At 42.1% G+C, this 13,327-nt stretch overlaps 1 protein-coding gene across 4 annotated transcripts in view; it reads left to right on the top strand.

Moving 5' to 3' along the window:
* KCNK2 (potassium two pore domain channel subfamily K member 2) overlaps nucleotides 1-13,327 on the top strand; it is a 176,248-nt gene that overhangs the window by 123,786 nt on the left and 39,135 nt on the right. For 3 of the 4 annotated variants that reach the window (XM_077339282.1, XM_077339291.1, XM_077339309.1), the window contains one exon: nucleotides 10,401-10,582. In XM_077339282.1, the coding sequence (XP_077195397.1) occupies nucleotides 10,401-10,582 (182 nt within the window). The remainder of the gene's footprint in view (nucleotides 1-10,400; nucleotides 10,583-13,327) is intronic. The other variant, XM_077339300.1, reaches the window with a different exon arrangement.

The raw sequence follows: 13,327 nt of genomic DNA on the forward strand, positions 1-13,327 counted from the left end.
TCCCCATCTGCAGTGATCTTGGAGCCCAGGAAAATAAAATCTGTCACTATCTCCATTTCTTCCCCTTCTATTTGCCAGGAATTGAGAGGGCCGGATGCCATGATCTTTGTTTTCTTAATGTTGAGTTTCAAGCCAACTTTTGCACTCTCCTCCTTCACCCGCATCAACAGGCTCTTTAGTTCCTCTTCACTTTCTGCCATTAGAGTGGTATCATCTGCATATCTGAGGTTGTTGATATTTCTCCCTGCAATCTTGATCCCAATTTGTGACTCCTCTAATCCCGCATTTCTCATGATGTGCTCTGCATACAAGTTAAATAGGCAAGGCGACAGTATACAGCCTTGCCGAACTCCTTTCTCAATTTTGAACCAGTCAGTGATTCCATGTTCAGTTCTCACTGTTGCTTCTTGACCTGCATATAAATTTCTCAAGAGACAAATAAGATGCTCTGGTATTCCCATCTCTTTAAGAACTTGCCACAATTTGTTGTGCTCCACACAATCAAAGGCTTTAGCATAGTCAATGAAGCAGAAGTAGACGTTCTTCTGGTACTCCCTAGCTTTCTCCATGATCCAGCGTATGTTGGCAATTTGATCTCTAGTTCCTCTGCCTCTTCGAAATCCTGCCTGTACTTCTGGAAGTTCTCGGTCCACATATTGCTGGAGCCTAGCTTGTAGGATTTTGAGCATAACTTTGCTAGCATGAGAAATTAGTGCAATGGTGCGGTAGTTTGAACATTCTTTGGCATTGCCCTTCTTTGGGATTGGAATGTAAACTGACCTTTTCCAATCCTGTGGCCATTGTTGAGTTTTCCAAATTTGCTGGCATATTGAGTGTAGCACTTTTACTGCATCGTCCTTTAAGATTTTGAATAGTTCAACTGGAATGCTGTCACTACCACTAGCTTTATTGTTGCTCAGACTTTCTAAGGCCCATTTGACTTCACATTCCAGGATGTATGGCTCCAGGTCAGTAACTACCCCATTGTGGTCATCGGGGATGTTAAGCTCGCTCTTGTATAGTTCTTCTGTATAATTTTGCCACCTTTGTTTAATCTCTTCTGCTTCTGTGAGGTCCCTACCATTTTGGTCCCTTATCATACCCATCTTTGCATGAAACGTTCTCTTCATATCTCCAATTTTCTTGAAAAGATCTCTGGTCCTCCCCATTCTATTGTTTTCGTCTATTTGTTTGCACTGTTCATTTAAGAAGGCATTCTTATCTCTTCTAGCTTTTCTCTGGAATTCTGCATTCAATTGGGTGTATCTTTCTCTTTCTCCCTTGCCTTTCACTTCCCTTCTCTCCTTAGCTATTTGTAAAGCTTCCTCAGACAGCCATTTTGATTTCTTGCATTTCTTTTTCTTTGGGATGGTTTTAGTTGCTACGTCTTGTACAATGTTGCGAACCTCCGCCCATAGTTCTTCAGGCACTCTGTCTATCAGATCTAATTCCTTAAATCTATTTGTCACCTCCACTGTGTATTCGTCGGGGATATGATTTAGTTCATACCTGAGTGGCCTAGTGCTTTTCCCTACTTTCTTCAATTTAAGCCTAAATTTTGCAACAAGAAGCTCATGATCTGAACCACAATCAGCTCCTGGTCTTGTTTTTATTGACTGGATAGAACTTTTCCATCTTTGGCTGCAGAGCACATAGTCAATCTGATTTCTGTGTTGACCGTCTGGTGATGTCCATGTGTAGAGTCGTCTCTTGGGTTGCTGGAAAAGAGTGTTTGCTATGACCATTGTATTCTCTTGACAAAATTCTACCAGCCTGTGCCCTGCTTCATTTTGTACTCCAAGGCCAAACTTGCCTGTTATCCCGGTTATCTTTTGGCTTCCTACTTTAGCATTCCAATCCCCCATGATGATAAGCACATCATTTTTGGGCGTTGCTTCTAGAAGGTGTTGTAGGGCTTCATAGAACTGATCAACTTCATCCTCTTCAGCAGCTGTGGTTGGGGCGTAGACCTGGATCACTGTGATGTTGAATGGTTTGCCTTGGATTCGAACTGAGATCATTCTGTCATTTTGGGGATTGTATCCCAAGACTGCTTTTCCTACTCTCTTATTGATTATGAAGGCTACTCCATTTCTTCTGCGAGATTCTTGTCCACAGTAGTATACCTGATGGTCATCTGAATTAAATTCACCCATTCCTGTCCATTTTAGTTCACTGATTCCTAAAATGTCGATGTTCAGTCTTCTCATTTCTTGTTTAACCACGTCCAGCTTGCCTTGATTCATGGATCTGACGTTCCAGGTTCCTATGGAATAAAAATCTTTACAGCATCGGACTGTCTTTTCGCCACCAGTTACTTCCACAACTGAGCGTCCTTTCGGCTTTGGCCCAGCCGCTTCATTCATTCTGGCGCTACTCGTACTAGCCGTCTGCTCATCCCCAGTAGCATATTGGACACCTTCCGACCTGAGGGGCTCATCTTCCAGCGTCATATCGTTATGCCTATTGGAACTGTCCATAGAGTTTTCATGGCAAAGATACTGGAGTGGTTTGCCATTTCCTTCTCCAGTGGATCACCTTTTGTCAGAGCTCTCAGCTATGACCTGTCCGTCTTGGGTGGCCCTGCACGGCATAGCTCATAGCTTCACTGAACTACGCAAGCCCCCTTGCCACAACAAGGCAGCGATCCTTGAAGGGGGTCTGGTGCTATACACCTTATTATATTTAAACTCTGTCAAAAATATGGTCACTGTATTAAATTTGTCATATTACATACAATCAGACTCGGAAATAGCATATTTCACTCCTTTAAGCTTTCTTATTTTGACGTATTTATTTATTGAACTTTTATACTGCCGTTCTCTTAGGCTCATGGCGATGTACAAGATAAAAATTGCAATAAAACCCATAGTTAAAACCATTAAAACCAATCCTCTATCAACGTTATCAATGTTAGGCAACAGGCGAATACTAACTAACCCCACTAACCTCCCCCAAACCACCCCATATCAGCCAAGGGACAGGTTGCTAATATGGGAGTGAGGCAATCAGATCATTCAGATGAACCCAGGGAGCCCAGATCTAATGTCGGGACCGCCCACCCTGGCCTCAACCGTAAGCCTGGCGGAAGAGCTCTGTCTTGCAGGCCCTGCGGAAAGCTGTTAACTCCGACAGGTCCCTTAGCTCTTCCAGGAGCTCATTCCACCAGGTTGGGGCTAGGGCTGAAAAAGCCCGGGTCAAGACCAGGCGAACATCCTGAAGGCCCCTAACCACCAGTAGGTTTGCACCTGCTGAGCGAAGGGCCTAGTGGCAACCATAACCAACCAAGCAATCCCGTAGGTAGGCAGGACCCAGGCCGCGTGTAGCCTCAAAGGCTAAAACCAAAACCTTGAACTTGATCCAGAAACAAATTGGCAACCAGTGCAGATGTTGGAGTACCAGCTGAATGTGGGCCCTCCAACGTGTTCTAGTGAGGACCCCAGTAGCCGCATTCTGTACCAATTGTAACTTTCGGGTCAAAGACAAGGGCAGGCCCGTGTAGAGCGAGTTACAGTAGTCTAGTCTGGAGGTGACCGTTGCATGGATCATGCTCCTTCCCAAATGACTCACCCCAGCTTTTTTGTGATAAAATGTCAGATAGACAAGTGAACACTTAGCATGCATCATGGAGGTCTTCTCTGGAGGAAATCTACATTTTGCTCATTTACAGTAAGTAAAATAGCACATGTTGGCTGTGCTCGCTTCTGTAGCACATATACTAAAATTGGAACAGTGCAGAGAAGACTAGTGCACACTGGAATTTGTTACACATTAATTATCCTGAGTGTAAGTCTAAATCTCCAAACTACTTCCTCAGTTTCAAGTTGTGAAATAGTTCTAGTGACATGATTGACCTTGTACCATCCATAAAACAATAGTTATAATGTAAAGCAATAGTCTCAGCACCACCTTCTGCAATCTGTCCTTGAAAAAGGCTTGGAGCCACTGTGAAATAGTACAATCTGTTCTAGCAAGGAAAACTGAAAGAAATATGGCTGCTGCCATTTGTAGCAAGCCAAAGATTGCAGTAGTAAGGGACTTCTGGGCCAGATGAGGAGATGGAGTTGCTTGCTCTTTCCCTTGGGGACCTGAGATGCATTTTTTCAGGTTTTGTAGGGAGAAGTGCAGAATACCCCCCTTCACATTAGTCTTGAATGCAGAAGCAGGAACTATGCATGTGCAACACTCAACCCCCTATTTCATGTTCAGTTACAATGGACCCAGAAAATATTGAGGGGCTTTTTGCACGGCTTCAAAATCGCACAATGGTTGCCAATTGGAAACGCTATTGATTTGCCATAACGCACGACGTCGTAGACAATCTGCCACACACCTGAAACCAATCTGCAAAAAGCGCTTCTTCGTAGCGCTTTCAGGGGAATCCCAAAAAGTGGATTCACCCTCCGGAAAGCGCTACACTCTTGCAACCAATCTGCAACACTAGCGAAAAAGACCTGTGCGTTAACATTGTTGCGGTTTCTTCAAAGTCCCTCCTCCTGAGCCTGTCCTCCAAACTTCCGGCGAAGCGATTGCCATTTTTTTTTCTCCGAGCGAGCGGGGATAAACGCACCAGCGAGCCTCTTTCTGTTTAAAGGCTTCCCTGGCTTCAGTCCTTCACCTTTAGTCACTAAGCACAAACCACATAAAAGCCCGTTTGCTGAAATAAAGTCCCTTTATTTTTTACACATTAATTCAGCCGAAAATCGGGCCCGTGAGAGGGGGGGGGGATTTTTTTTTTATCACTCGAGGCAGCGTGGCAACGATCATACGATCAAACGACAGCTCACATTAGGCAGCTGGATGGGTCTCTCCGTTGCAACGAATCTACACAGATTCGTTACAATGGGTCTGTTTTTTTTTTTAAAAAACCTTTCTTAAAGGGAAAGGGGCTGTTTGGGAGCATGCTAACGGCTGCCCATTGGCTGCTTGACGGCCAGGGGCGGGACGAGCTTGGCAATAGCGCTTCCTTTTCTGCCGAGACCGGAAGCTGTGGGAAACGCTACAAAACGCAACTGGATTCCACTACAAAGGCAGGTATGCATAACGACGAATTCCACTATTTTAAATGGCGATTTTTCATTCAGTGACCAATTTGCAACAAAGATCCCGGTGCGTAAAGCCCCTGATATTTCCCTATATTCCCAAATCTTGGAATGCCAAGTTTTTTGGCTCCAAGGCATTTAAAGGGACAAAGATCCATTTAAATGTCCACTAAATAGCTGATCCTGTGGAGAAAACTCAGCAGACACATCAAGGCCAGCAGTCATTTCAGGGATCCATTTCACTCCCCCACTTCAGTAGAAACAAACAGGATCACTGGAATGCCTGTAAGCCATTCCAACAAAAGGCGATTGGGACTTACCCCGGTCGATATTGCCGTGGTGGGGAAGCCCTCACCAGAAAGGACTTGGAGGAGGGGACTACAAGTCCCAGAATCCTCCAGGGCAGCCTCGGCGCGTGGCTGCAAGGAGGCTGGGGTGGAGGGGGCCAGATCAGCTTTCCCCAGCCTCCTCTGCTTTCTCCTTATAGGGGAAGGGGAAAAGGGGCGCATGTCTCTTTCCCTCTTCCCTGCCGGCACTGTTGCCCACCCTCCCTCCCTGTTTTTTCAAGGTGTTCAAGAAACTAAGATATGTACTAGATGTTTTGGTTGGTGCTAAATAATACTAATAAATAAAATAACCATTGTTTTATATTTTATCGTCACAACTTGCGGGATTTGGGCATGGGGAAGAACCATATGTGAGCAGACCTTGCCTGCATGCTGGCCTGCTCTCGAGAGGGGGCCTCTGTAAGAGGCTGTGTGTAGGTGGAGCCAGGCAGCCATCACTCATGGAGGATGGGCCTTGATGGCAGATCCGCATTTCTAGGTGGCAAGGGAACCCGGCAGAGGTTGTGTGTAGGCGGAGTCAGGCAGCCATCACTCATGGAGGATGGGCCTTGATGGGAGAGCTGCATTTCCGGGTGGCAAGGGAACCCGGAAGAGGTTCGTGCTTCAGCGGGTTCCCAAAACTCTGCCACCTCCCTGATAACCAGCAGGTCATTGGGGGCACGGGAAGCCTGGTGGGGTGCTGGAAGGTCCTGTGCATGCCTGCTGGCATAATTAATTGGCTGCCTTGTGGCCCGAGGGCCACAAAAGGTCTGGTTCTTTTTCTCCATGCTTCCCAACGCTCAACAGTTATTATTAAAGTTGTGGCCTATTTTAAAGCCAAAAAAGAAGAAGTTATCTCCGAGTCTTTCATGGCAAAAGGTATTCCCCTGCAAGGCAATTCCATTTTCTTCCCTTCATCTGGAAGAGGGGAAACAAAAGGGAGGGCTTAAATGGCTGCCAGACAGACCTGTGAAGCTGCTAGATTTAAGTGACCAGGAGCCATTTCCATGATCCTTTTGAGAGAGGAATAAAACAGACAGCTAACTGGTATAAATGAATATCCCTGAATGAAAGGCAACAATGGGGGTGTGGGGAAGAAATCAGCTTTTATTCATGTCAGCTGTGCTGAAATTTTTTTTCAGTTCAGATGAACTAAAGGCACATTTCTAGCAGGAACCACAAGTTATTTAGGCTGAATTCTAAACATGGTCATCAAGCAGTAGCTCCTACTGAATTTAAAGTTATTTTGAGTCAATATGTTTGAAACGTCCTGTATCTCTGCTCTTGCCACATCTGCCACATCAAGCTCCTCAGAAGAAAAGATTAAGAGATTTTGTCTGTGTATAAGACTTCATTAAAAAAAAAAGAATATAATGAAAATAATCTGAAAGAGATAATTATGCTTAGTATATGCAAAAGAATTTTCTGTACAGTGATTGCTCGGTCCTGGGGCAAAGGATAACAATATCCTAATATAGCATATTACAATTATTCTAACAAGAGAAATTTTACGTGCAAGATGAGAAATACTGTTGGTACTGTGAAATGTTGCAGACCATAATAAAAGTGAAACAATGCTGAGTGATGAACTGAATTAAAAGGAGGTAATGATGTAACAATGTTCTTTCCTAAATAAGATCCTCACGGAATGAGCTACAACTAATGTGGGAGGGGTTTCTATGTGACACGTGTTCTCGAGTTTTCCTTCCCCATTACACACACACACACACAATCATCATCATCATCATCATCATCACTGCCCTCTCTCTCTCTCTCTCTCAATTCTGTATATATATTTAACATTAAACAATTCTGGCAGATATTCACCAATACAATTGAGTATTGGTGTTTTGAGATACAATTTAAAGCTATTATAAGTAAAGGTAAAGGTATCCCCTGTGCAAGCACCAAGTCACGTCTGACCCTTGGGATGACGCCCTCTAGTGTTTTCATGGCAGAATCAATACAGGGTGGTTTGCCAGTGCCTTTCCCAGTCATTACCGTTTTACTCCCCAGCAAGCTGGGTACTCATTTTACCGACCTTGGAAGGATGGAAGGCTGGTTCAACCTCGAGCCGGTTGCTGGGATTGAACTCCCAGCCTCATGGGCAGAGGTTCAGACTGCATGTCTGCTGCCTTATCACTCTGCGCCACAAGAGGCTCTTAAAGCTATTATAAGATAGGTCAAATCCAAATCTTCGTGGTCTGGTCTAATATTGTTGAATTTAAGAGGTAATCTCCAAATGCTGTTTTTTTTACCAGAATTCCAATTGGAACACATATCTGGGTAAACATTTGAATGCATAATACTCCATTGAAAGGTAATTCTTCTGAAAGCAATTTAGTGGAAGAGATGGCAATTATGTTCATATGTAAATTCCAGTAGACATCTGATTTGTGCCTGGAGTTATCATTGGACCATACGCAGGTGGATGTCTGCTTTTATGCATTGATTTCCTTGGCTGGATAAACAAACTGGATAAACAAACAGCCCGGAAAATCCACAACAACCAGAAAACAGGCCATGGTTTTACAATGTGAGTATACATAGCTCAGAAGGTGTATGGGACTCCATTATTTGTATACGACACAGGAATCACAGGCTGTGCAATAAAAATGGTAAAACGTGTGTGTGAGAGTGTGGCTCTTGCTAGACTAGGTTTTGCTACACTAAAGGATGGAAAAGACAAGATAGAGGAAAATGCAGCCTATTTCATTCCTAAAATTATACCATATTACCTTGCTAAGTACAGCAATCAGTGTGTTGTGTTTGAATTATTAGCTCAGTGATGGATGGGCCAAATGCACTTGTCTGGAAGAGTGAAACATTAATGTATATAATTAATTCAGGTGCTAGGTACTGAATAATTTAAACTTAATATGCCATGTATTTTGTAGAAGTAGGAGGTAAACTGTCTCGGTTTTAGCAAAGCAAAATTAGGAAGGCTAAAGTCACCATTGGTCTTTTAACCTTATTCAGCTTTCCCATTTAGTTTTCATGGGCCAGGGTCTCTACTAATGATTAGTCTTCAGATTCATTATAAGTCCAGAACTGGGAGCCAAGCCCATAACAGCTCTCCAGACTGAAAGACATATTAAATTAAAAATATGGCTCATCCTTCTTTACATGGTGATTGCTTCTGCTTTTGTGTACGACCTGAAAGTCTTTCCTGTTAGAAATGTCATTATAATCAACTTCTTCAGATGCAATGTGTGTCCCAAAGAAAGGAATTGAACAGAGAATGTTGAACTTGGATGCTGGTCAAATGACAAGAGTAGCCATGGGAATAAGAATCCAAATTACAGTAGAATCTAATGATGACATAAAATAATATCCAATAGAATATACAGCTGCGGTGTACATGTAGCTTTCTTTGTAACAAAGCTTCATGGGAAATAATGAACTGAATGAAAAAAATAGTAACACAATGGATTTAATATACCAGTTCAACATTCCATTTGTTTTCTTTTCTTTTTTAGTTATTGCAAAGCCAAACTGAAATGATATTTAGTATATATGGTTTGGACAAGATTTTGTATTTTAAGTTAAAATGCTTGTTTAATATCCATACCTTTTTCAATAGGGCTGTATAGGCAGAAATTTACAGAACTGTATTCTCTAATATCCAAAATGCTATGTTTAAATTTTCTCTATCATTCAGGAATGGTTGGAAATTTTCTGATTTGACAGAGAGCCAGTTTGGTGTAGTGGTTAGGAGTGTGGGCTTCTAATCTGGTGAGCTGGGTTTGATTCTGCACTCCCCCACATGCAACCAGCTGGCTGACATTGGACTCACCACAGCACTGATAAAGCTGTTCTGACCAAGCAGTAATATCAGGGCTCTCTCAGCATCACCTACCTCACAGGGTGTCTGTTGTGGGGAGAGGAAAGGGAAGGTGAATGTAAGCTGCTTTGAGACTCCTTTGGGTAGAGAAAAGTGGCATATAAGAATCAATTCTTCTTCTTCTTCTTCTTCTACTACTACTACTACTACTACTACTACTACTACTAAATGCCTTCTATCTCTTGCTTAATAACTCTGCCTGCATTTGGAGTTGTGAGGCATCAACTTCTGTGAATTAGAATTTTAATCACTTCTAAAGCTGAAGTTTTCTTCCTCTATTATGGAACTTAATAATCTATTTTAGGTTTTCTGCTTGGGCAGGGCAGCATGAATCTTGTTATTTTAAAGATTCTAAATTTTTTGGTATTATCTGTTGGAAACTGTTGAGCATAAACCAGAAAAGTGGTATGCAAACATTTTAAATAAATATCATTTTATACCTAAAGTCCAACATCACTAATGCTCTCTACTAGAGTGAGAATTAATTGCTTTATTTTTTTCCACTGGAGCAAAACAGCTTTGGAACAAGATAACTTCAAGGATATCCTCGGAATACTACTAAGGAGATCTGTGCCTTTGCTTATTGGCTCAATCAGTCCTGCCCCTTAACTTAACTAAATAATAGCTGTTTTATCCAGATGCACATTACAAAAAAAAAAGAATATTATTGGTGGGAGAGAGGTTTTCCACAAGAGAGGTTATTAATCTTATATATTAGATATATAATTTTTTAGATTATGTACCATCTAATCCTATGGTAGAGTTACTCCAGGCTAAATCTAATTAAATTGATAAATTTAAATCTAAACTGGAGTAATTGTATGGGACTCTACTGCCAATGATACTTTACCTTTGAGTATCTGGCCCTGTCTGAACTGTCACAAAAATTGAAATGAATTGGAAGCATGCCTGAGTAAGATATTATAATAATATAATTATGTGAAAATTAAGAGGGTTCTTCAGTATCTTCCAGCTGTGTTAGGAAGGCAGATTGATTCTACATATAGCATCTGAGATATAGTTCAGTTTGAGATGATTTTAGCAATCAAATTAGGATAAGATTTCTATGTGAGTATTGCACTCTATTGATGTGATTTATGTACTCCCAGGGAATGTTTTTTTTCAATTTCCTTATCTGCAGCACTAATTAGATGTGTAATTTAATGCCTTTAACTGATTTATCAACAGCTCAAGTTGTTTGTAATTTAGGATTTGGGAACATCTCACCACGTACAGAAGGTGGAAAGATATTCTGCATCATCTATGCCTTACTAGGAATTCCTCTGTTTGGTTTTCTGTTGGCTGGAGTTGGAGATCAGCTAGGGACCATATTTGGGAAAGGAATTGCCAAAGTAGAAGATACATTTGTTGTGAGTATGACATGCATTTTCTAAAATTTAAATAGCTGCTATACCTTAGCAGATGTGATTTTAAAGAACAGGAAATAGATAATAGATATGACAGTAAAATGAGCCATATATAGTGGGGAAAGTATCAAAAGCTTCCTTGCTTTTCAAAGCAAACTATTCACAATAATACACTGCTGATTTAATCTTGGGTTTTTGCATAATGATGTGTTAAGTCAGATATTTGCCATTGTCTAAGATCTAAATCTAACCAATGCATACTGACACACATTAGTTTGGCAGAAGAAGGCTATGTAAATTTGAGAATGGTGAGTGGAGAGGATGTTTAGCAGTTCTCTGTTTGTAGTTCCCAGCTCAAAGTCACACATCTCATCCTATTTCCAGCTCTATATTGTTTCTTCCTGAAACCATTTTTGTTTAAAAGTTCATTGGGACATTGTTACATATATTTGCATGTAACATCAACTTTGGTTCTAAAATACTTTGAAAACCTCTGCAATGATATTCTTGTGTTCTTCATCAATGCAGCATCATAAAGGAAAATGGTGGGCCAACTCCTCTCAGTTTGATTAAGAACTGAGTGGGCATTTAAAGCAACGTTATAAAACTGTGCTGGGGGGGGGGAGGCTAGCTGACCAGCTCTTTTCAAGAGTTCTTTATTGGTTTTCAGTTCTGTGTGCATGAGTTCATTTTTTTTAGTATGGGTGTGTAGTGAGTGTCATGAAAATGCAGCCTGGTGGTTAAACAACTGGGGTCAAGTATTTTTATTTCAGCACTAAATCTCTAAGCAGAAATATGGTGGCCATACTGGGGTTTGTTTTGACTGGATTATGTAAGGATGATAAAGGTAACAGTGATATGAAATCCACCATGAGCCAAGAGCAATCTTAGGTAGCACTGCCACTTTTAACAGACACCTGTTTCCACTGATTTTTTAAAGAAACTTTTATTCTAAAACAGAAGTAGGAAGCAGCCAGAGACAGACTTTCTCAATTGTGTCACTATGCCTCTAGAATGCCCTGATACGTGAGACTCACCTCCTGTCTAGTTTACTTTCTTTTAGGCACCAGGCTAAGATATTCCTTTATCTTTTTTTCTCTTTCAAATGTTTTGTGGTCAGCTTCTGGCCTGAGATTTATTTTATCAACATCATTTAGATGGCTTGATTAGTGTTTTATGCTCTTATGTCCTGGTTTGTTTTAATGGCTTATTTTCTGCTGGCTTATTTCAGTGGTGAGCTTGCTTTTCAGGGGTTGTTTGGCAAAAGCTTGTTTTTAGTGGCTTGAATGGCTTTGTTTTGTTTTCAATGATTATATTTGGTTTTATTGTTCCAGTTGCAAGCTTCCTCAAGCAGCTCTTTGGAGAAGCAGTATATACTTTTTCTGAATAAATATGGACACACATTAGTATGTAACATCTATTCATGGTAGGGTTTGGTTGGTTACTTGAAAATGTAGTTTTTGTTTTCTAAAGCAACACATCATACATGGTTTGAAATTGTGGAATTTGTATTTAAATGTATCAGTGTTTTTAAAAGGTACAAGTTACTGGGGAAAAGGATTCAGAATTGTATTTAAAAAGTGTAGTCTTTTTACTAATTTCAGTTGCCTCCTTCCGAGCTGCTATTTAACCTTATTCACCTGATTTTTCATCTCATTTAACTGACCTGTTTTAGTGTTGCCACACTCTTTTTACTGGAGACAATAGTTGTAGGGAAAAAGCCTGACTGACTCTCTGGAAAATATACAGCTGTTGTGTACATACATACATACATACATACATACATACATACATACATACATACATACATACATACATACATACATACATACATACATACATACATACATTTATTTCTGTGGCAGCTAATGGCAACTCAAGGATGTGATTTAGACTGAGCAAACAGTTCAAAGGAAGCTACAATTATATAAAATGCTGGCAGTCTGGCTCATTTTAAAGTTTAAAATTATATAGAAGAGCCATAGTACCATCAGCAGAGTGATACTATACTAAGCCCATTGACAGGCAGGATGGCATTCCCGGCCCAATGAAGACACGCTACATGTTTTCAAATTGGCATAACCGGCCACAGCTTTTATTTAACAGGAAGTGTTGGTTGGACATAGGGGAGAGCCTGCCTGTGGTCAGCCGACCACAGCCGCTGCACCTGCCCTTCTAGTGGCCAAACCAGGACACCTTCGCCTACTCCCAGCCGGGAGTCGAGGTCCTTCCAGCCACTAGAGACCTAATTTGGGAAGTGCCCGCCTGAGGTACCGCAGGGGGCGCACACCTCCATTGGTCCAACCTCAGGCCACTCGGCCGTGTGAACCCCGGAGCCTCTTCCACAGAGGGTCAGATTCGTTCACACCCAGCCACCTCTTAGGAGGTCCCAACCTGGGAGTCGGGCCGCAAGCCGTCCTCCCCCAAAAACTCGGGCTCCCCCTATGTCCTCCCGCCAGCTGTGACAAGAAATTGTTTTTATTTCTATTTTCCATCCAACAACACACACAGAAACACTAACAATGCAACTTAGGGAGGGTGGGTGGGGAAGCCTCCTGCTGCGGCAGCTTCTGGGCGGCAAACAGGCCGGGGCCAGTGCACGTGGCGCTATTTATAGCCCCCCACGTCACTGCCCCGCCCTGACGTCCGCGTCGGGCCGTTCCTGACGCTCCGGCCCGTGCTCCTTCGCGCCTCTTCTTTGGCGCCTGCTCCTCCGCCCGTCAATGGGCGCCCTTGGTAAGTCACGGG

The sequence above is a fragment of the Paroedura picta genome, chromosome 1 (genome assembly GCF_049243985.1).
Source record: "Paroedura picta isolate Pp20150507F chromosome 1, Ppicta_v3.0, whole genome shotgun sequence".
NCBI lineage: Eukaryota > Metazoa > Chordata > Lepidosauria > Squamata > Gekkonidae > Paroedura > Paroedura picta.